The sequence below is a fragment of the Brassica napus genome, chromosome A9 (genome assembly GCF_020379485.1).
Source record: "Brassica napus cultivar Da-Ae chromosome A9, Da-Ae, whole genome shotgun sequence".
Classification (NCBI taxonomy): domain Eukaryota; kingdom Viridiplantae; phylum Streptophyta; class Magnoliopsida; order Brassicales; family Brassicaceae; genus Brassica; species Brassica napus.
Window position 1 is genome coordinate 34,563,980 of NC_063442.1, and position 19,339 is coordinate 34,583,318.

Here is a 19,339-nt window from a genome sequence, read left to right on the forward strand (position 1 = left end):
CACATATAAGATCAAGTTAATATGCGTAGGATGCTTTGGTATGAAACTCTGTCTTTTACCGGATGAGGAAGATGACCATACGGCGTTTATAGGTTAGATATGGTATGAGAAATCGATAGAACTTTTGTGAAGATATGTTAATTAATAAATGACATTAAATGTTTTTGAAAAATAGGAAATGCTAATTCAGTGCTATCTGTATTTCCAAACATATTTTATTTATCATTTTATCCTTGTATCCAAACAAAACTCATTTGTACTTCAACGTTAATAATATAGATATAGAGTTTGAAAAACTTTATAATAGAAAGTCTTTTCGGAGAAGTTCGAAGTGAGTGGAAATGGTGACATCCTGGTAAATAAATCTAATCCATCAAACCGCGTGTGGGTTTATACAGAGAAGTAGAGAACACTTTAAAACGACTCCGTATTACTCGACTCACTGTCATCTCTTCTCGGCTTCGACTTCCGGATTTAGGGGAAAATCGATTTTCTGAAAATCCCTCGAGAGAGAGAGATTTCGCCTCAAAATATTTTCGATTCCCGCCATTTCCCCTTTCCTTTTTCTATTTCTCCGAGAATATACCCAAACCTTCCAGAAACCCTAAACTCCATTTCTCTCCTCCCTACGAGATCTCCAACCATGCCGGCCATCCAATCCCCGCCGGGGAGGATCCTGCAGCTCGAGATGGAGAATTTCAAGTCCTACAAAGGTCACCAGCTAGTAGGCCCCTTCAAGGACTTCACGGCGATCATCGGTCCCAACGGCGCCGGCAAATCCAACCTAATGGACGCTATTAGCTTCGTCCTCGGAGTTCGCACCGGTCAGCTTCGTGGATCTCAGCTTAAGGATCTGATCTACGCGTTCGACGATCGAGAGAAGGAGCAGAGAGGGAGGAAAGCGTTCGTTCGCCTTGTCTATCTCCTTGACGATGGAGTGGAGCTTCGTTTCACTCGTACGATTACGAGCTCTGGTGGGAGTGAGTATCGGATTGATAATAGAGTTGTGAATTGGGAAGAGTACAATGCGAAGCTGAGATCTATAGGGATACTTGTTAAGGCTCGTAACTTCTTAGTGTTTCAGGTGCTTGATTTATAACTTGATTCGTTTTTTTTTATATATGCTTTTGTTTCTATAATTGGTTTTGGTGGTTGATTTTGTGTAGGGTGATGTTGAATCCGTTGCTTCGAAGAATTCGAAAGAGCTCACTGGACTTCTCGAGCAGATCTCTGGCTCTGATGAGCTTAAGAAAGAGTATGAGGAGTTGGAGGAGAAGAAGGCCATCGCTGAAGAGAAAGCAGCTCTTATATATCAGAAGAAGAAGACGATTGGCGCTGAGAAGAAGCTGAAGAAAGCGCAGAAGGAAGAAGCTGAGAAGCATCTAAAGCTGCAAGACGAACTGGTAATTGTTTCTCTGGTGGAGTCGTTTATTCATTTAGTCTGTGAAGGAAGCTATCCTTCTTGATTTGTATTGAATAATGTCTTCACGCATTGCAGAAAGCTTTGAAGAGGGAACATTTTCTGTGGCAATTATATAACATTGAGAATGATATCGAGAAGGCAAATGAAGATGTTGATGCTGAAAAGAACAATCGTAAGGATGTCATGGCGAAGCTGGAGAAGTTTGAGCATGAAGCTGGTAAGAGAAAGATAGAACAAGCTAAGTATTTGAAAGAAATTGCTCAACGTGAAAAGAAGATTGCTGAGAGAAGCTCCAAGCTTGGAAAATACGTGAGTATACTACCTTGTGAAGTCTTTAGATACCAGTTTTTGTTTTCTACTTGAGGAGTTATAAATTTTGTTCTCCTGTCTGTAGCAACCTGAGCTTCTGAGATTGAAGGAGGAGATAGCTCGCATAAAATCAAAAATTGAGAGCAGTCGAAAGGAGGTGGATAAGAGGAAAAAAGAAAAAGGGAAGCATTCCAAAGAAATTGAACAGATGCAGAAAAGCATCAAGGATCTGAATGAGAAAATGAACGAATTAAACGAGAGGAGACAAGATAGCAGTGGAAAGCTCCCAATGCTTGACAGTCAACTGCAAGAGTATTTTCGAATGTGAGTTGAAAGAAACATTGATTTTTCCCTCTCTTTTTAATCAGAAGCATAGACATTTTCCAACGTTTCTAAGATTATCAATATTCAACAACTTGCATTCTCTATTTTTCCTAATTGTTCTTCTCGCTTGAGTTTTTGTATGACATGAATACTACATGTGTTTTCTTGTCGCTTCTCACTCTCGTCTTATGAAAGAATTTTTGGTACGCAGTTAGATAAGTATGTTTCTCTGCTTTGAATAATGGTAGCAAAACAAATAGTTAAGCGTTTATATTACTTTTTACAGTCTATTATTGGTGATGTCCTTGTGATTTTTTTGTAATATTCTTCTGGATTCGCCATTTACATGCATATTCGTCCATCTTTTGAGTTCTTATAAACCGCTTTGTTTTCTTATCGGTTTTCCTTCATGTTTATCAATCTCAGAAAAGAAGAAGCTGGGATGAAAACCATTAAGCTAAGAGATGAAAAAGAGGTGCTAGATAGGCAATATCATACTGATCTCGAAGCACTGAGAAATCTGGAAGAAAATTACCAGCAACTGATAAATAGGGAGAATGATCTTGATGAACAAATTGAGCGAATGAAATCCAGGCAAAAAGAGATTGAAGATTCATCCTCGGAATATAAGAACGAAACAACTAGTCTAAAAAAGCAGTTACGATCACTGCAAGAAAAGCACCGAGATGCCAGGTTAGCATGGTTCTATTCACTAGATTCTTTTTATAGTTGCTTCATCTTTTGAAATATGGCTCGAGAGATACTGATAATTCACTTATCAAAAATATATCTTCTTTAAATTTCATACTTTGACTAAAACCCTTTCTTGAGCTAGGCGCAATGCATTCTGCATACCTCATGCTCCGTCTTTTTTATTTTAATGTGATAGTTTATATCCCACTTCTACGTGCACAGGAATGCATCTGAGAATCTGAAGACTAGAATCGCAGAGTTAGAAGATCAGTTAAGTGATCTAACGGCTGAAAGATATGAAAATGAGAGAGATAGCAGGCTAACGCAGGCTGTTGAGTCTCTCAAGCGTCTATTCCAAGGAGTTCATGGTCGAATGACTGATCTGTGTCGACCAAATCGGAAGAAGTACAACCTTGCAGTTACTGTTGCTATGGGGCGATTTATGGATGCAGTAGTTGTAGAAGATGAAAACACAGGAAAGGACTGCATCAAGGTATTTCTGTTGTGGTTGTTGTATTGTTCTAATCCCATGCAAGCTGTTAATATTCTTTCATAATTTTAATCTCCTCTTTACTGACAGTTACATTTTCGTTAACAGTTGAGTAAGATATGCTTTACCGCAATACTACACCTCTGTTCTATGCCAACAAATTAATGATGCTTTAAACTTTACCACCTCTTATATGATGATCAATTCATATTGATTAACAAATAGGGAAATGTGCTACAAACGGGTATTTAACATTATGACGCAATCATCTTCCTGCAGAATTCATTCCATATAATTAATAACTGATCCCCATTCTGTGTTACTTGTCTTCAAACTTAACTTTGCGGATATTTTTCTACCTTCTAATATTTATGAATTACATGTTGAGCATTTTGTACCACTACTCTAGGTATGTGATTAAATGAGTTTATTTGTTCATGCAGTACTTGAAAGAGCAAAGGCTTCCTCCTATGACATTTATTCCTCTTCAGTCAGTACGTGTCAAGCCAGTGCTTGAAAGATTAAGAAATTTGGACGGCACAGCAAAGCTGGCGTTCGATGTTATCCAATATCCTTTGCAAATAAGTGAATGATTCGACTTTTGGCTTACACAAGATTGCCTTTATTAATTCTTCGTTCTTTGGCTTCATTGCGTCCATAGTTGTGGGCAGCTTGAGAATGTTTTGATGTATTGAACAAGAATTGACAAACGTAGGAAGGTTAATATGAGTAGGTTTCCAGTTTATGTTTTTGGACCTTAACCACTTCACGTTCGATCCTGAATTAGAGAAGGCGGTCCTCTTTGCTGTTGGAAATACTCTCGTCTGTGACGACCTTGACGAAGCCAAGCGTCTTAGCTGGACTGGAGAGAGATTTAAAGGTTGTGTTCATGTTTCCTTGTTTATATGTAACTTGCTCATATACTTGCACTAACGTTGGCTTTGATTTCTACCTATCCTGATTTCTATTATTTCCAGTTGTTACTGTTGATGGCATACTACTCACAAAGGCGGGAACAATGACTGGTGGTACCAGTGGTGGAATGGAAGCAAAGTCTAACAAATGGGATGACAAAAAAATTGAAGGTTGGCTTGTCACCAGCTGGCTTAAAGTGTCTTCACTTTCAACGTGTCTTAGAGTCAACATTTCGGTTGTGCAGGACTGATGAAAAAGAAAGAAGAATATGAACTGGAACTGGAAAAGGTTGGATCTATTCGAGATATGCAGATAAAGGAGTCCGAAATATCGGGTAAAATAAGTGGACTTGAGAAAAAGATTCAGTATGCCGAAATCGAGAAGGTAAACCAATCGTATGTCTAACTTACTTCACTGTGCACTGTTCAGGAATTACTAATTGGTGGCTTTGTATTATAGAAAAGCATCAAAGACAAACTTCCACATCTTGAGCAAGAGAAGCGGAATATTACTGAAGAAAGTAGACGCATAAATGTTGAACTTTCTAAGGTAATTTAATATCTTTTTCTGATATTTGGTAAAGTTAAAACCTGATGACAATAATATGACTGAATGCCGTTGGTATTGTAGTCAAGAGCTGAGGTTGATAAGAGGAATACAGAAATCAGGAAGTTGGAGAAAAGAATCAATGAGATTGTGGACCGTATCTATAGGGATTTTAGCCAGTCTGTTGGTGTTGCTAATATACGTGAATATGAAGAAAAACAGCTCAAGGAGGCTCAAGAAGTGGCTGAAGAAAGGCTGAATCTGAGTAACCAGCTTGCTAAGTTAAAATACCAGTATGTTTCCTTTGCTTTGTGTTTCTGATTACATATAAGATTTATTTTAACTTCTCATATACAATTTTAATCTCTATCGGTTTCTATTACATCATTTCTGTGCTAATAGATAGCCCTGACTCCAAAGTCACTGTTTCAGCTGATTTTTTCGTATCCAGTTAAAAATGAACATTTTGTTGTGCATCATACTGTTTTTTGCATTTTAACTATCACTAGGCACTACAGCTCTGTGAAATTTATATGATTAGTAGGCAGATGCTGTCTACATTAGCAAGTGTGTAGGTGTCAGTAGCTGTAGCCTGTAAAAACCTGGATGTCTACCAAACTCCCAATACGCTAACTTAACTAGTTAGCTGAGTTGACGTACTGCTTATAGTAAACCGAAACTTTTCTTATTGGTCTATTAAAATAATTTTCTTATTGAATTTCAGGGTGGAATATGAGCAAAACCGAGATGTGGGGTCACGAATTCGGAAGCTAGAATCTTCTATCAGTTCTTTGGAAACTGATTTGGAAAAAATACAGAAGAGGAAGTCTGAACTTAAGGAGTTAACAGAAAAAGCTACTAATGAAATCAACAACTGGAAAAAGGAAATGGGAGGTATTTTGATTCTCTATCTCTACATAAATCTGATGGCCTCTGTTCTATGCATTTTTTTCCAGTTATCAGTGCCATTATAAGTTGTCAGTTTGTGATTTCATTCATAGCACACATCAACATGATCTACATTGTCCGTATATGAGTTTGCCTCGTCAATATTGGTGACCTTATGTTGGAACCTGTTACTGGAGTAACGCATTAAAATATGAAAATTTCTTAGGACTTCCTGGGGGTTGTTTAGTTGTTTGTAGATTGCTCTGAAGTGACCTAGGCTTGAACAAATTTTATATGTACATTATCTGCTCGAACTCTTGCGTTAATTGTATGGTTACACCACATCTTAGAGAAAGCGATGATATTAAGATAAAATGCTAGTGGCTGACACATGGTTGATGTGAAGATTCAGTATTCTAGATTCTCTTCCCCTGTTATCCTATTTACATTTGCTGGTATAACCATAACTTACACAACCATATACATTGTTTGTCACCATCCCTGTCTAATGTTCTTTGCGTAGCACAAATCTGCAGTGTTTTTTTTTTCCTTCCATAGAGGTGCGAATATCTAATACTCTTGCTTGCAGAGTGCAAACAAAAATCAGAAGAGTATGAAAAAGAAATCCTGGATTGGAAAAAGCAGGCTTCTCAAGCGACAACTAGCATAACCAAACTCAATCGTCAGATAAATTCTAAGGTACGATGGAGACTCATCAAATCTTTTCCCAAAGATTTTTTTGTCCGAGTATAGGTGCACTAAAGCCCCCTTTTGCTATCAGGAAACCCAAATTGAGCAGCTGATCTCGCAAAAACAGGAAATAGCTGAGCAGTGTGAGCTTGAACGTATTGCCCTTCCTGTTTTATCAGATGCTGCGGAGGAGGAAGATGACTCAGATGGGCCACAGTATGACTTTAGTGAGTTGGATAGAGCTCATCTCCAAGAACGGAGACCATCTGCTCGTGACAAAATGGATGCGGAATTTAGGCAAAAAATAGAATCTAAATCGTCAGAGATTGAAAGAACGGCCCCAAACTTGAGAGCACTTGACCAGTATGAGGCTATACAAGAGAAAGAGAAACAAGTTAGCCAAGAGTTTGAAGCTGCCAGGAAGGAGGAGAAACAAGTAGCGGATGCATACAATACTGTTAAGCAGAAGAGGTAACTCGAAATTTCTCTTGTGAAATGATCTTTGGAACTTCGAAGAATATTGCTAGCATATAGCAGCGACTTTATGGTAGAACCAAAGCTGGACAAGTAACATTGAGAATTCTAGGTCTATGGAAATTACCTGATAGAGATACCTGTTTGGATAGAATGCCTCACACAAGTGCATCTCAGTTTTTTTAGACGAGATTCATATATTCAATTAGAGTTTTTGCTGCTGACTACAAACTGTTATGCAGGTATGAGCTATTTATGGAAGCGTTCAATCACATTTCTAGCATCATTGACAAGATCTACAAACAGCTAACCAAGAGTAACACGCATCCACTGGGTGGGACTGCTTATCTAAACCTAGAGAATGAGGATGATCCGTTTCTACATGGTATAAAGTATACTACAATGCCCCCAACAAAGCGTTTCCGTGATATGGAACAGCTGTCTGGAGGGGAGAAAACAGTTGCAGCTTTGGCATTGCTCTTCTCCATCCATAGGTATCCCCAACGACCTAGTTATACCATAGTTTATCTCCAATCTTTTTTGTGAAAGTCTTTCATGTTGGAGTAGCAGACTGTGGTCTTGGTAGTTGCCATGTTAATTTTTTTTTTATTTACCCACCCAAAAACGTGAAAATGGTCATGATGAGGTGTTTTGCTTTCCATCTTTTTCAGCTATAGGCCTTCGCCCTTTTTCATACTGGATGAAGTGGATGCTGCGCTCGATAATTTAAACGTTGCAAAAGTCGCTCAGTTTATTCGTAGCAAATCCTGCCAAGCAGCACGTGACAATCAGGATGCAGAGGATGGGCATGGCTTCCAAAGCATTGTAATATCTCTCAAGGACAGCTTCTATGACAAGGCCGAAGCTCTGGTTGGAGTTTACAGAGACGTCGATAAGAGGTGATCAAAATCTTGTTTTGTCCATGTATAAGCACCAAAATTTTAGCTGACATCTGACAAGTCGTTCATGATTCATTTGCTGCAGTTGCTCGAGTACGATGTCTTTTGACCTTAGGAACTATGCAGAGTCGTGATCGGCTCAACAACCCCCACCTAGGGGTTTAGGGTTTAGTAAGCATTATAAACCCTAACCCCCTCTCTCTCTCTCTCTATATATATATATAGTAAGTACTGAATGGTGTTCAATTTCTGGGTTTTTTTTAAACACCGTCTCGCAATGTTCCAAGGTAGGTAACAGCGGTATAGTTATATGGGGTTTCCTGCGGCATAGAAGCTTTGTAAGATGTGACGCTGTAGAACATGTGAAACTTTTTTAAATGTTGTATCAGAAACTCAGGATGCTAGTTTATTAATCAGGTTTGGTATCTTTACTGTGGAAAGTACGATGATAGTTTGTGTGTACATGATTTAAGTTCCTATTGAATGTTTCTAGCTTAGTAAGTCTAATATATAGGTGAAGTTGATATTGTACTCTGCAGAATGTAGACGTTGGACGCGGCTTAGTCACAGCAGATTAAAGTAACGGAAATAACATAAATTCAAAGAATTACCGCTTTCTAATTATCTATTATCCATTAAAAACTTTAAATCACATCAATATATTCTCAGATTATAAGTGGGATATAATTTACCATAAAATAAAATTATCTTAGAAAAGGATGGATACGTGTCATGTGCTTAATCTGAATAACAAAAGACTTGCGTCCTCCTTTATCTTTCTCACCTTCGCAATCATTAAAGTACATGGCAATCTTAAATGTGTAATTAAGAAATAAAGAAACAAGGGGAGACAGACAACAGAAAACGAAAACCAGAAAACAGATTCATCTTCTTCCTTTCTTTGGTCCCAAAATATAAAAAGGGAAACTTTTATAGAAGAAGAAGAAGCAACAAGGGAAAGATTGAATGGCAAGAACCAACAACAACAAATACAACTACAGCCACATCCTCCAAAGAGATCCTTCTTCCTCCCCTGCTTCTTATTCCTCCGTTACTCGTTCCAATGGCCGTATGCTCGTCCTCACCAAACCTTCCCCCAAGCCCTTAAAATCTTCCTCCGCAGCAACCGCCACTACGCCTCCTCCACCATCTCCAGCTCCCACCAAGACTCCGGATCAAACCATCTCTGATCCAGATCCGAATCAGATCTCTCTCCGTCCTTTAGGACATACGGGACCAGCTTCCTCGCTTTCTTTTCCAGCTCGGACCCCAGAATCTGAGAAACACGTAGCTCCTCCGGCTCCGATGTCCGTTTCTCCGAAACCTCACAAGTTCGTTCCTCCTCATCTTAGGCCAGGGTTTGTCCGAAAAGACGAGAAACCTGGTCTCGACTCTTCCCGAGTTATAGATCCGAGTCAGAGATTGCCTCACCAGGAACAACCGCGGCAGGGGTATCTCGGGCATGGACAGACCGGGCGACCCAAATCGGGCGGGTATGAGAGGATTCGATCCGATCCAGAATACTTGGGTCGACCAAGATCCAGCGGGAAACGCCCCGGCACCTCCGGATGATGGTACGTTTTAGATAACTAAGATAGCCTTGCATGTTTTAGATTAGTCACGTGATTCTTTTGATGGTTTGGTCTTTTTGCCTTATCAAGAACGTGTCCTGGGGGGGACAACTTGAACCGAACCCACCATGTGTCTGAACACGAGGGTTCTTATGTTCAATTCTTTTCACCATAGAGAAGCTGTCCATTATAGATCGTGCTTGGAATATATTTCTCTTCTCTATCCGTTTGGCATCTCATGTATGTTCTGTTATTTTAATGATGTTTTGTGCAGATGAGCTTGCTGGGTTCATGTCCAGTTACTCACTCGATGATGGAGATGGAAACTACTACCCCTGTGTTCCGTGTTAACATCCCATTCTCAAGTAGGGGGATTAAGACAGTCACTTTTAGTTCTTTTGATCATACGGTAGATTATCAAGACCACCCAAGATTCAGTAGATTTGTAGAATATGTTGTTTGGGAGGCTGGTTCAAAACTTTGTTTGTGTACCTATAATTCTATCTAGTACATGTTTATTACTAGTATTTTAATCCATAAACTCTATATTATATACAGATTAAAAATGTTTTGTTTTTCTTCAGAACACATTTCATGTGATTTGGTGGTCCTAATGGAGACTTGTTTCGAACTTCCAACATCTGATTTAAGATTGTTCATATTTAGTCTAATCTCACCGTACAAATGACTATCCGTTTGATCCACTATTCAGTACACATAGAATTTCATGTGTATTATTAAGATCAGCTGAAGTAACCTCTTCTTAATTCTATTAGTTCACAGCTGATAATGTGTTCCATAATGTGTTCAAAATATGACAAATAATCAAGATGGTGTTAGCTGTATATAAAAGCTACAACCTCGCTGTTGCGGACCTACGGTAAAACAAATCGATCATGTACAAGATCAATCACCTTCTTCAAATTACTTCAACCATTTGCAAAATTAATAATACTATTCTTTTGTTTGTTTCACAAAGTTATACTAAAAATAAGAGAAAACTGAGGTCACTGAATTTATAGTTTGCATCATTTCTAATTTAAATTTCACATGCATGTTTAGGAAAAACCTTCTATTTTTTTCTTTCTTATAAAAAAACTAGTTATATATAAAATATGATAAGTTTCAAATACATTTAGTAAACAGATTATGTATTAAAAATTTCACATGCATTTTTAAATAGTTTCACATGCATGTTTAAAAAAATTTGTTATATATAACAGGTCAAGGATGTTATGAAGAAGAGAGAAGAGCTTCCGGTTTGTAAAGAAGGTGACTTGATAATGGATCAGTTGGTGGAGCTAACCAGCAAAGGATGTGGGTGCTTTCTTGTGGTTGTTTCATGATCATCGCTTGATGGGTACATTCACTGATGGAGATATTCGCCGGACTCTTAAAGCAAGTGGAGAAGCTATCTTCAAACTCAGTGTTGGAGAAATGTACAACACGTGAGAAAAAAACTCTGCTTTAGATCCTATAAGCATTGGATCTATAAACAGGAAGCCGAGGACAATTGGACCAGAGACAATGGCAGTTGAGGCTATGAAGAAAATGGAGTCACCTACATCACCTGTACAGTTTCTACCAGTGGTCGATGAAGACAGTATGTTGATTGGAATTATTACATTGCATGGTTTGGTTTCAGCTGGTCTCTGAACACGAAGCTGCCTCTATGTCCGAGTTATACGCATAAGTTCATTATTTTTACATAAACCAAGATCCAGATTATTGGTGTATTGTTGGTGATGTTGAATTGTATTGTGTCTAGTGGTGCTCCTATGTATTGTACTCACTCACCATTTAAACAAAAGATATGTATAGAGTATAAGAAGATTCTTATTATTAATTGTCTTTTACAAAGCTCTCTTTTCTACTCTTGCTTTTCATTGATACCTTCAAAAAAGTACAAAAAACATCTTTCATAGAGTCACACTGTACATAGCACCGTGAATCATCTCCTCTTGTGGTTGCAGATTGAACAAAAAATGGTTGAATAAGCAAGACAATGCAGTTTTGGTTTTGCCCATTTATGCAGAACGGGTCAAAACGTTAAGTTTTGCCATGCTCAAATTCTTTGCAAGAAGATTCAACTCATCAGTGTATATACTGTAACTTTTAACACATGAATTTTTTTTGTCCCAAGAACACAAGAGACAAAGCAGCCTTGTAACTATGAGCAGTGGACCAGTTGCTATTCTTTATGGCTTTACTTTTTTTTTAATGGCTTAACTTTCTAATCAGTTCAATCAAGTTAAGTTCAATCAAGTTTACAACCACTGTTTTGCTTAGTGTTACTGCTTGATATTTGATTCTAAAATCCTTTTCTTATTTAGTTCAGTGGTGACAAAGAAAACTGAAAAACACAGTTCCATCATAAAAGCTTTCTATTCCCTTTATTTCATTTGTTACAATGGATTATACAAAGAAAAAAGTTCTAAAAAAGTTCCAAAAAACAAACTGAAAAGATGTGTAAAAGAATCAGATCCTATACCATTTTAAATCAATCAATAAAAAGTGGATATAAAGAATAACTTGAGCTTCTAGTGTCAAGAAATTTGAAGATATATAGTGAACAAAAATACAAGTAATAAGTAATACGAATCTTTAAGAACCTCTATGCAGTTGATACCGTGCTGTTTTAGTGGTTGTTTCTGAAACTGCTGCCTTCATCATTGTCATCGTTCTCACCACACATTTCCTCCAAAGACCTGCCTTTAGATTCAGGAACCAACAATGTAAACACCATCCCCAAAAGATTAACCACACCCAAAACAATGAGCGAGTTCTTGACACCAATCCCTGGAGGATATCCATGTTCTGTCTTGTTCTTGTCAGGACTCTGTGCCAAGTACAAGAATCCAAACGCACCGACCATGGCTCCCAACTTTCCAGAAGCCGCGGAGATTCCATGGCAAGTTGATCTAAACCTAGCCGGGAAGATCTCAGCAGGCACCACAAAAGTTGTAGCATTAGGTCCAAAGTTTGCGAAGAAGAACGTTAAGGAGTACATAACCACGAACCCGATTCTGTTCTCCTTGTGAGTCCAATGGTCGTAAGGAATGGCTAGAGCGAACATAAAGACAGTCATGAAGAAGAACCCCATCATTTGTATCGCAAATCTACCCATGATGTCGATAAATGCAACTGTGAACCAGTAACCAGGTACCGTGCTGCACAAGGCGATTAGGGTTTGTGCACGCGCGATCATGAAAACCTCTCGGATTGCGTTCATGGTCTGAGCCGGTGGGATCCATCCAATGGCGCTGAAGATATCTTTCTGAAAAAGATTCTGACTGTAGAAGGCGATGTCTAGCAAGAACCATGTGCTTGAGGTTCCAAGCAAGTGAAGACCATGACGTTTCATGAATTCCTTGGAGAACAAGCCAAACGATTTGGACCTATCTCTAGCAATCTCTTCTACTCTATCATGCTCTGCTTCTATCTCCACTTGCAATACCTTAGACATGTTCGAAGCCGCTAGCTCCGCGTCCTTGGCCACGAGTGCAGTGTACCGCGCCGTCTCTGGCATCTTGGACCTTGAGTAATACGTCATCCCAGCAGGCACAGCACCGACCATTAGTATAATCCTCCACACGTAATCAGCCTGAGGTACCGTGGACGCCAAGGCATCCACTTTATAAGCCGGAGCGGGAAACTCAGCGTCGAAAACCGCAGACACGATGATCGCAAAGATCCCCCCGGTCAAGATTCCGAACCCTTGCATGGCGAAAACCGCGGCTATAAACGCGCCACGTGTCTTTTTATTAGCGTACTCAGACATAATGGTCGCGGACAACGGATAGTCCCCGCCGATGCCAAAACCTAACCAGAACCGGAAGAAACAGAGAGAGCTCATCACTCCTTTTGGTGTGCTCCCAAAGGAGAGACCTGAGGCGACAGAGCATACGACCATGACCGCTAGAGTCATGCCGTAAACTTTTTTTCTCCCGAGTTTGTCACCGAGCCAGCCAAAGAAGAGCTGGCCCGTGAGTGTACCAACAAACGCAACGCCGTTGACCGCGGCTGAGACGTTTGGAGGTAGGTTTCCTGGCTTCTCTGCGCCGTCCACGTGGTAGTAAATGCGGCCAAGAAGCTTAGTGACGAGGGAGATGCAGAAAAGGTCGTATGCGTCGGTGAAGAATCCCATTCCGGCGATGATAATCGCGGTGAAATGGTACCATTGCGTTTTGGCGACGTCGAGTGCGTTTAGGACGTGTAGTTGATCTCCTGCCATTGCTCTCTTTTTATTCTCCTATGCGTTAGTCGTAAGAACACACATTTAGTACGTATAATTAACCCCATAATTAATAATTAAGGATTAGCTATATCTTTTATTCAGTGTACCAAAGACTATAACCATTTCAAATTCATAAATTACATGTTATCCTCGTTACAAGACTAAACAGTTCAACGAGATAAATTTTATAACTAAAAATATATTTTGGAGACGTCCTTTCGTTTTATTTTCTTTTTTCAACATTTCGTACAATAATTTTGTAAATTATTTAGCCAACAAGACCTTTTTCAACAATAAAATAAGATGCTATTATGTGTTAGGCAACATTCTTTATACATCGATCCAAGAAAGGTGCCAAAAATTTGTTGATACAAGAAAAGACTTATAAACAAATCAAGCTCCAAGTTCACAGTTCCGACAAAACAAAAAAGTCGTACGTTATTAACAGTTTAACACAATTCTGTAAGAAGATAAAATAGATGTTGACTGTTGAGGAAACAATAACTGAAAGAAAACAATGACCATTGACCAAAGTCATGCTTGATCCTCATTTCTCATCAGAACAACAATAAAAAAAAAAAGTAAAACAGATTCACAAAACACTTACAAAACTTTCTTTTGCTGACTTTCTCGTTGACAAATAATACACTTGTAGGATGGTCTTAGAGAAAACCTAAGAGAAGAGTAATTGTTGTCTTATTGAAGAAACTTGTTGAGACAAAGAGGAAGATGAATGATTTGTGAGAAATGAAATCAGAGGCAGCGTCGGGAACGGCTACTTATACGTAAATCATTTTCTGTTTTTGTGTTGACAAATTCTTTTCAAACATGTGGGTATATTCTTCTGACAAGGACTACGACGTCGTTGCTTTCTCTTTGACTTCTTCTTTTCCCTATCTATTTTCTCCTCCGACCTTTTTTTTTACTTCTTTTAGCAAACAATAGTTGGTTCTGCTTTCATTTAAAATAAACTGTTTGGTGTGTGATTTATTTTTACTGTCGGTTCGAAATTTTCAAACTCATGGTTTAAAACTCGTTTTAGGCAATGTCTTAGAATATTCGTAAGGGACAACAAACGTTCGGATATATGAGATGTTATTTTCCTTATAGTAATTGATCCCAAATTAATGAAGAATTTGTAAGAGAAGAAAAACTTAAATGTTCACAGATATTATTGTGGCTGTGAATAGGAAAAAATATTGAAATTTGTTAGTTTTTTTCACCGAAATTTAGATTTATTAGTCTTCTTTGCTTCAGTCAACATTGTTTTTTAAAAGAAAATAAAAATGAGAGAATAAATACTAGTTCCTTTCTCTCGATGTTTACTACTCCCTCCGTTTTTTAATATAAGTCGTTTTAGAGAAACTTTTTTGTTCCAAATTATATGTCATTTTCAATTTTCTATGTAACATTTATTAATAATTAATATTGTCTGACCAATTATAATATATCTTCTATTTTTTTATTGGTTGAAATGTAGTTAGGTAAATAATTAATGATATTTTTGTTTAGAAAATATAAGAAATTAATGGTTTTTTTAATCTACGTGCATAGCTGTAAAACGACTTATATTAAAAAACGGAGGGAGTATAAAGAAACTCGGTTTTCTGCAAATTCTATGTTGATATTTCCACATACATTTCGTATGATCTTATCGGAAATGTAAAACTAAAGATTTGAGTGACAACTGACCAAATACAAACACATTACTCTGTTATAATATAATATAGCTCAATTCCTCAAAAAGAGTCAGTTATTCAGAGACAAAAGGACATTCAGTTGGGGGTACCTAAACTTGAAAATGATGAGTTTGAAGTTAAAATGGAGGAAGAGATGGAGCAAGAAGAAGACAGGGTCAATGAAGTAATTCCAAATTCGATATGTTTTATTTATGAGACGTTTTTTAGTGTTTTTTTTAGCTTATATTACACTAAGAACTCCATCCTAAAAACCTGCATTGATCATGGTTTAAGATTCAGTGTTTAAGATTCAGTGAAGATGTCTTGCATAAAATAAGACACGGTTATTTTGAGTTTAAAACCAAGATTCTATTAGTCTTGAACGTGTGTTGAATAATACAACAATGTTATTTTGGTTACATCATAAAGTAATATGGTTATGCTTCTACAATCTACAGTCACTCAATACATATACAAACGACAAGTGTTTTGAGTTTTCTGCTCATGTGAACCCTCCTTTAAGAGCTCTGCTTGCTTTCTGAATCGCTCTGGCAACTCTCCATATCTCATGCTGGATCATTCCCTCTGATGAGTTTACTGCAATAGCATCTGCTATTCCCGGGAAAAAACCTAGCTTGCTCTCTGGTTCAGCTGCAGGTCCATACACCTTTACATAGACATGCAAACACAAGGTCACATATGAGTTTGGAAAGGTAGTGAATTCTGATTTAAAAAAAAAACAAAATGATGTTTCTAATTTACTTACAAGATGCTTGAACCATTCTTTCCCTTTGATCCCTTCTGAATCCAAAAACCCTCTTTCTGCAAGCATCATCCTATCATTTAGCCCTCTTCTCCTGGCAGCTGCTGCAGCATCATTTTTGTTGTATGCTTGTTCCTTTAACTTCTGCAATCAATCACCAAGATGTGAATAGGTGTGTGACGATTATATATATATATATATCAATCAGCAAAAACCCTTTCAAGAAACCTTTGCTTCATCTTTTGCTTCTTTAGCAACTAAAGAGAACTCTTTTATCGCCATGCTCAAGGGATCAACGGAGGCTTTCCCTACTAAGAGTTTGCTCAATGCATCTCTATGTGCCTGAACCGTAACACCAAAACACATATATAAACTCAGTTTTCCTTTCTCTTATTTATAAAATGGAGTGAGTAGAAAAAACAAATACATGTAACTGTTCAGCATAAGAGATGTAATTAAACGGTATGACTGGCTCATCAGCCAAGATGATTCCTAAAAGTCCCCAAACTCCAGCCACTGAGAGATATAGAAAAGCATACAAGAGAGTTAACTCCTCTGCATAGCAGCCATGAAAACTAGAATAAGAAGGAAGAGAAACAAAAGTTTAACTGGCAACATGACGATGAAACAACGGATCTGCATTGCGGATCATCCAATCATAGGAGTCAAAAGCAGTGTGGTAGACAGGATAATCTGAAAAAAACATCAGTTAGGCATGAATTCATCATCACATTCTTGAATGTTGTGGAATCAAGTTCTTGTTTTACCTGCACCATAGTACATGTCTATAGACGGTATCCCAGCATGATGAAGAAACCCGGAGAAGTCAGAATCTACTCTACTTAGCCTCTCTATCTGCACTCCATTTCAAAGCATACATCATTCACAAAGACACCCTTGTGGAGTTTAAAGACTGAGTCTACTCACAATGTTATTCTGAGACTTGAAAGTATCTTCAACTGTCAAGGCTACATCATCAGGATCTTGGACCAACTTCAAGGCATCTAAAAGAAGACCATCTAACTGAGGAGTTGAACCAGCAAAGAACCCAGAGCCTTGGACCGCGCAATCTACATTAAGATAAGCCACAGCACTTGCACCTAAGTTCAGAACATTTTCTTCAACCCATTCAGTTGATCCAATCTACAAAACAAGAAAGAAAAAAAAACACTAAACTCAAAACTCAAATTTGCTTCTATAAGAAGATTCAGCTTTTCTCTTAACTAACCATTCCGAACTCTTCTGCATCCCAACTACAAAGAAGAATGGTTCTACGTGGTCTCCAACCAGATTTAAGCAACACAGAGAATCGTCTACCAATGTCGAGTAAAGCTGATGTTCCACTGTTTGGATCCACAGCTCCATACGTCCATGCGTCTCTATGGTTCCCAAGAATCACGTACCGGTCAGGCTCCTCACTACCTCTTATAGTAGCCACAACATTGTGAACTTTCTTCATCTTTAACTCCCCCTTAAAAGTTTCAAAGCCAAATAGTAAATAAACAGTACGTAGATGGCTCAACCTAGGCAATCTACCTATGCGAAACAATTTTAAAAAAATTGGTTCACGCAGCTAATAATTACCAACTAATAATTTCTTGAAAGTAAAAGAACATCAAATTGACCTCAAAGATTCCAACTTTTTCAACTAACCAAACCAAAAAGCAACCCAAAAAAAAGCTTTATTTCCGACCATATATAGTAAGGTCAAATTAAAACTTTCAAAATCTAATATTCAAAAAGGTTTTAACGTAAATTAATCACAAGAAATAATAAAAGACACTAAATTACAAAGACACAGGACATATAACGGAAACTACAAGACTCTCCAGTTACCTAGTTTACCTGTAACGTCATGTTAACAACCGTCTGTTCTGGGCCAACCCGTTGACCTGACCCGACCCGACCCGAATTCCTCCACTCCACCGGAGCTCTAGCTCCCCCCAGAGAAGCCAATATGATCTCTGCATTGCGTAGAGACAAAGGCAAAGATGGAATCTTCGGGAATCTCTTAGTGACTTCACCATCTTCCAAACTCAGTTTCTCTCCTCCGACAACTCCGGGCCAACCCGGACTAACCGGATCACCGATTCCTCTCATCACCGTACCTCTCTCAATTCCCCCGAGCCCACCACCGTCGTTCTCGGCGTATATTAGCATCCCAAGCGCACCTTTACTCTCTGCTATCTTCACCATCCCTCCTCTCCCCAGAGACTCTCCCTTTCTCGCTAACACCACGCAGCCTCTAACGCTCACTCCGATCAGCTCAAGCGCACGGTAGTCTCTCTCCTCGCCGTGGTTCACGAACACCACGCTACCCTGCGCCGATCCAGACGGCGAGTAAGCGTGGTAAGGCCTAATCACATCGTCATCGGCGGTAACGTCGTTTAAGTCGAACTCCACCGTCGTGTTGTTGCTAAAACGCGCCGCGAGGGAGATGTGCGCAGGATAAGAGAGGAGAGCTTCGTATTCTGCGAGACGAGTGTCGAGCCCGAGGCTTTGGAAGTGGTTTGTGACGTAGCTGAGAGTGTCTAGAGAGGGTTTTGTTCCGGCGAGGTGAGGGTGGCGGGTCAGAGCGCGGAGGTAAGAGGAGATTGTGGCGTTGGAGGCGGAGGAGAGGAAGAGGCGGCGGAGAGTGAGGGAGTTATGGGTGTTTCGGGAGAAGAGGAGAGGAGGAGTTGCGTCTGGGTGGTGGAGAGTGTAGAAAGTGGCGACGATAAGGACTATGATGAAGAGGAAAGTACAGAGCGGCGGTGGCTGACGGAGAGGGGATAAGGAGATTCCGGCGGTGGTCGGTCTAGTTGCTGTGAGAGGCTGTGACATTGCAGGGGGAGCGAGAGAGAGAAGTGAGTTATTGTCTGAGCAGTAGTGGCTTGGCCAAAGTAAAAAGTATCTTTCTAGTTAATAATCATCTTCGTCTCTCTGTTTTTTATTTTTTGTATTGTTTCTGTCGTCTTTTGTATTTACTCGGGAGTTTTTTTTTGGGGGTCAAAGACATTATTGTGTTTGATCTTCTACTCTTATTAATTTGTTGTGTACTCCTACTATCCCAAAATCAAGATTTTTTGGCTTTTTTTTTCTTCCACGAAAATATATTTTCTATATTTTAAAAAACATTAGTTAAACACACTAAAATTGATTAAATATTATTGGTTGATATTTATTAAAAATATATAACAAATTATAAATTTTCTATATTTTAAAAATATGTTTCCATATTTTGAAAAACATTAGTTAAAATATTTGAATTAATTAAATATTATTGTTGATAGCTATTAGAAAGTTATATAATTAAAATAATTAAAAAATTAATTATAAATAAGTAAATAACTATTATATTCTTAAATGTGATAATAATATAGAAAATCTTTTTTCCGAAGGAGAAAATATTAGGGAAATTAATCTACTCTCTTTTAAAATATTTAAATCTTTTTCACA

General features: G+C 38.5%; 4 protein-coding genes across 6 annotated transcripts; 2 read left to right on the top strand and 2 right to left on the bottom strand.

The window, feature by feature from the left end:
- The first annotated feature begins 397 nt into the window (after window positions 1-397).
- LOC106415062 (structural maintenance of chromosomes protein 1-like) lies at window positions 398-8,078 on the top strand. 2 transcript variants are annotated; one of them, XM_048741149.1, is made up of 19 exons: window positions 398-1,084; window positions 1,167-1,403; window positions 1,499-1,732; window positions 1,818-2,056; window positions 2,483-2,749; window positions 2,972-3,242; window positions 3,683-3,807; window positions 4,010-4,119; window positions 4,217-4,324; window positions 4,399-4,538; window positions 4,614-4,703; window positions 4,785-4,993; window positions 5,425-5,594; window positions 6,178-6,287; window positions 6,370-6,749; window positions 6,995-7,246; window positions 7,424-7,651; window positions 7,737-7,822; window positions 7,939-8,078. In XM_048741149.1, the coding sequence occupies exons 1-18, from the start codon at window positions 644-646 to the stop codon at window positions 7,783-7,785; spliced, it is 3,660 nt and encodes a 1,219-aa protein (XP_048597106.1). In that variant the 5' UTR covers window positions 398-643; the 3' UTR covers window positions 7,786-7,822; window positions 7,939-8,078. The 2 variants fall into 2 exon arrangements, with proteins under 2 accessions (XP_048597106.1, XP_013711133.1); XM_013855679.3 differs by having other exon boundaries at window positions 7,737-8,078.
- Window positions 8,079-8,391: 313 nt separating this feature from the next.
- On the top strand, window positions 8,392-9,805 carry LOC106411676 (serine/arginine repetitive matrix protein 1-like). The gene is made up of 2 exons (XM_013852485.3): window positions 8,392-9,225; window positions 9,497-9,805. Exon 1 carries the CDS (start codon window positions 8,618-8,620, stop codon window positions 9,221-9,223), a length of 606 nt encoding a protein of 201 aa, XP_013707939.2. The 5' UTR covers window positions 8,392-8,617; the 3' UTR covers window positions 9,224-9,225; window positions 9,497-9,805.
- Window positions 9,624-14,802, bottom strand: LOC106414675 (probable inorganic phosphate transporter 1-7). Of its 2 annotated transcripts, none has more exons than XM_022691123.2 (2): window positions 14,067-14,802; window positions 9,624-13,471 (listed from the first exon to the last, which is right to left on the bottom strand). In XM_022691123.2, the coding sequence occupies exon 2, from the start codon at window positions 13,454-13,456 to the stop codon at window positions 11,861-11,863; it is 1,596 nt and encodes a 531-aa protein (XP_022546844.2). In that variant the 5' UTR covers window positions 13,457-13,471; window positions 14,067-14,802; the 3' UTR covers window positions 9,624-11,860. The 2 variants fall into 2 exon arrangements, with proteins under 2 accessions (XP_022546844.2, XP_013710742.2); XM_013855288.3 differs by having other exon boundaries at window positions 9,624-13,474; window positions 14,067-14,797.
- A 683-nt stretch (window positions 14,803-15,485) lies between these two features.
- Window positions 15,486-18,874, bottom strand: LOC106411714 (probable glutamate carboxypeptidase AMP1). The gene is made up of 9 exons (XM_013852522.3): window positions 17,747-18,874; window positions 17,130-17,372; window positions 16,829-17,044; window positions 16,669-16,756; window positions 16,511-16,594; window positions 16,329-16,417; window positions 16,130-16,243; window positions 15,905-16,045; window positions 15,486-15,805 (listed from the first exon to the last, which is right to left on the bottom strand). The coding sequence occupies exons 1-9, from the start codon at window positions 18,722-18,724 to the stop codon at window positions 15,641-15,643; spliced, it is 2,118 nt and encodes a 705-aa protein (XP_013707976.2). The 5' UTR covers window positions 18,725-18,874; the 3' UTR covers window positions 15,486-15,640.
- Window positions 18,875-19,339: the final 465 nt, after the last annotated feature.

What these genes read in the sequence shown, in the direction of transcription:
- LOC106415062 (XM_013855679.3), top strand. Translation starts at nt 644, where the DNA reads ATGCCGGCCATCCAATCCCCGCCGGGGAGGATCCTGCAGCTCGAGATG. An exon ending in GCTCCAAGCTTGGAAAATAC is followed by an intron (nt 1,733 to 1,817) that starts GTGAGTATACTA and finishes TCCTGTCTGTAG; the next exon opens with CAACCTGAGCTTCTGAGATT. An exon ending in CTGGAAAAAGGAAATGGGAG is followed by an intron (nt 5,595 to 6,177) that starts GTATTTTGATTC and finishes TCTTGCTTGCAG; the next exon opens with AGTGCAAACAAAAATCAGAA.
- LOC106411676 (XM_013852485.3), top strand. Translation starts at nt 8,618, where the DNA reads ATGGCAAGAACCAACAACAACAAATACAACTACAGCCACATCCTCCAA.
- LOC106414675 (XM_022691123.2), bottom strand. Translation starts at nt 13,456, where the DNA reads ATGGCAGGAGATCAACTACACGTCCTAAACGCACTCGACGTCGCCAAA.
- LOC106411714 (XM_013852522.3), bottom strand. Translation starts at nt 18,724, where the DNA reads ATGTCACAGCCTCTCACAGCAACTAGACCGACCACCGCCGGAATCTCC. An exon ending in TTGTTAACATGACGTTACAG is followed by an intron (nt 17,373 to 17,746) that starts GTAAACTAGGTA and finishes GAAACTTTTAAG; the next exon opens with GGGGAGTTAAAGATGAAGAA. An exon ending in ATGCAGAAGAGTTCGGAATG is followed by an intron (nt 17,045 to 17,129) that starts GTTAGTTAAGAG and finishes CTTGTTTTGTAG; the next exon opens with ATTGGATCAACTGAATGGGT.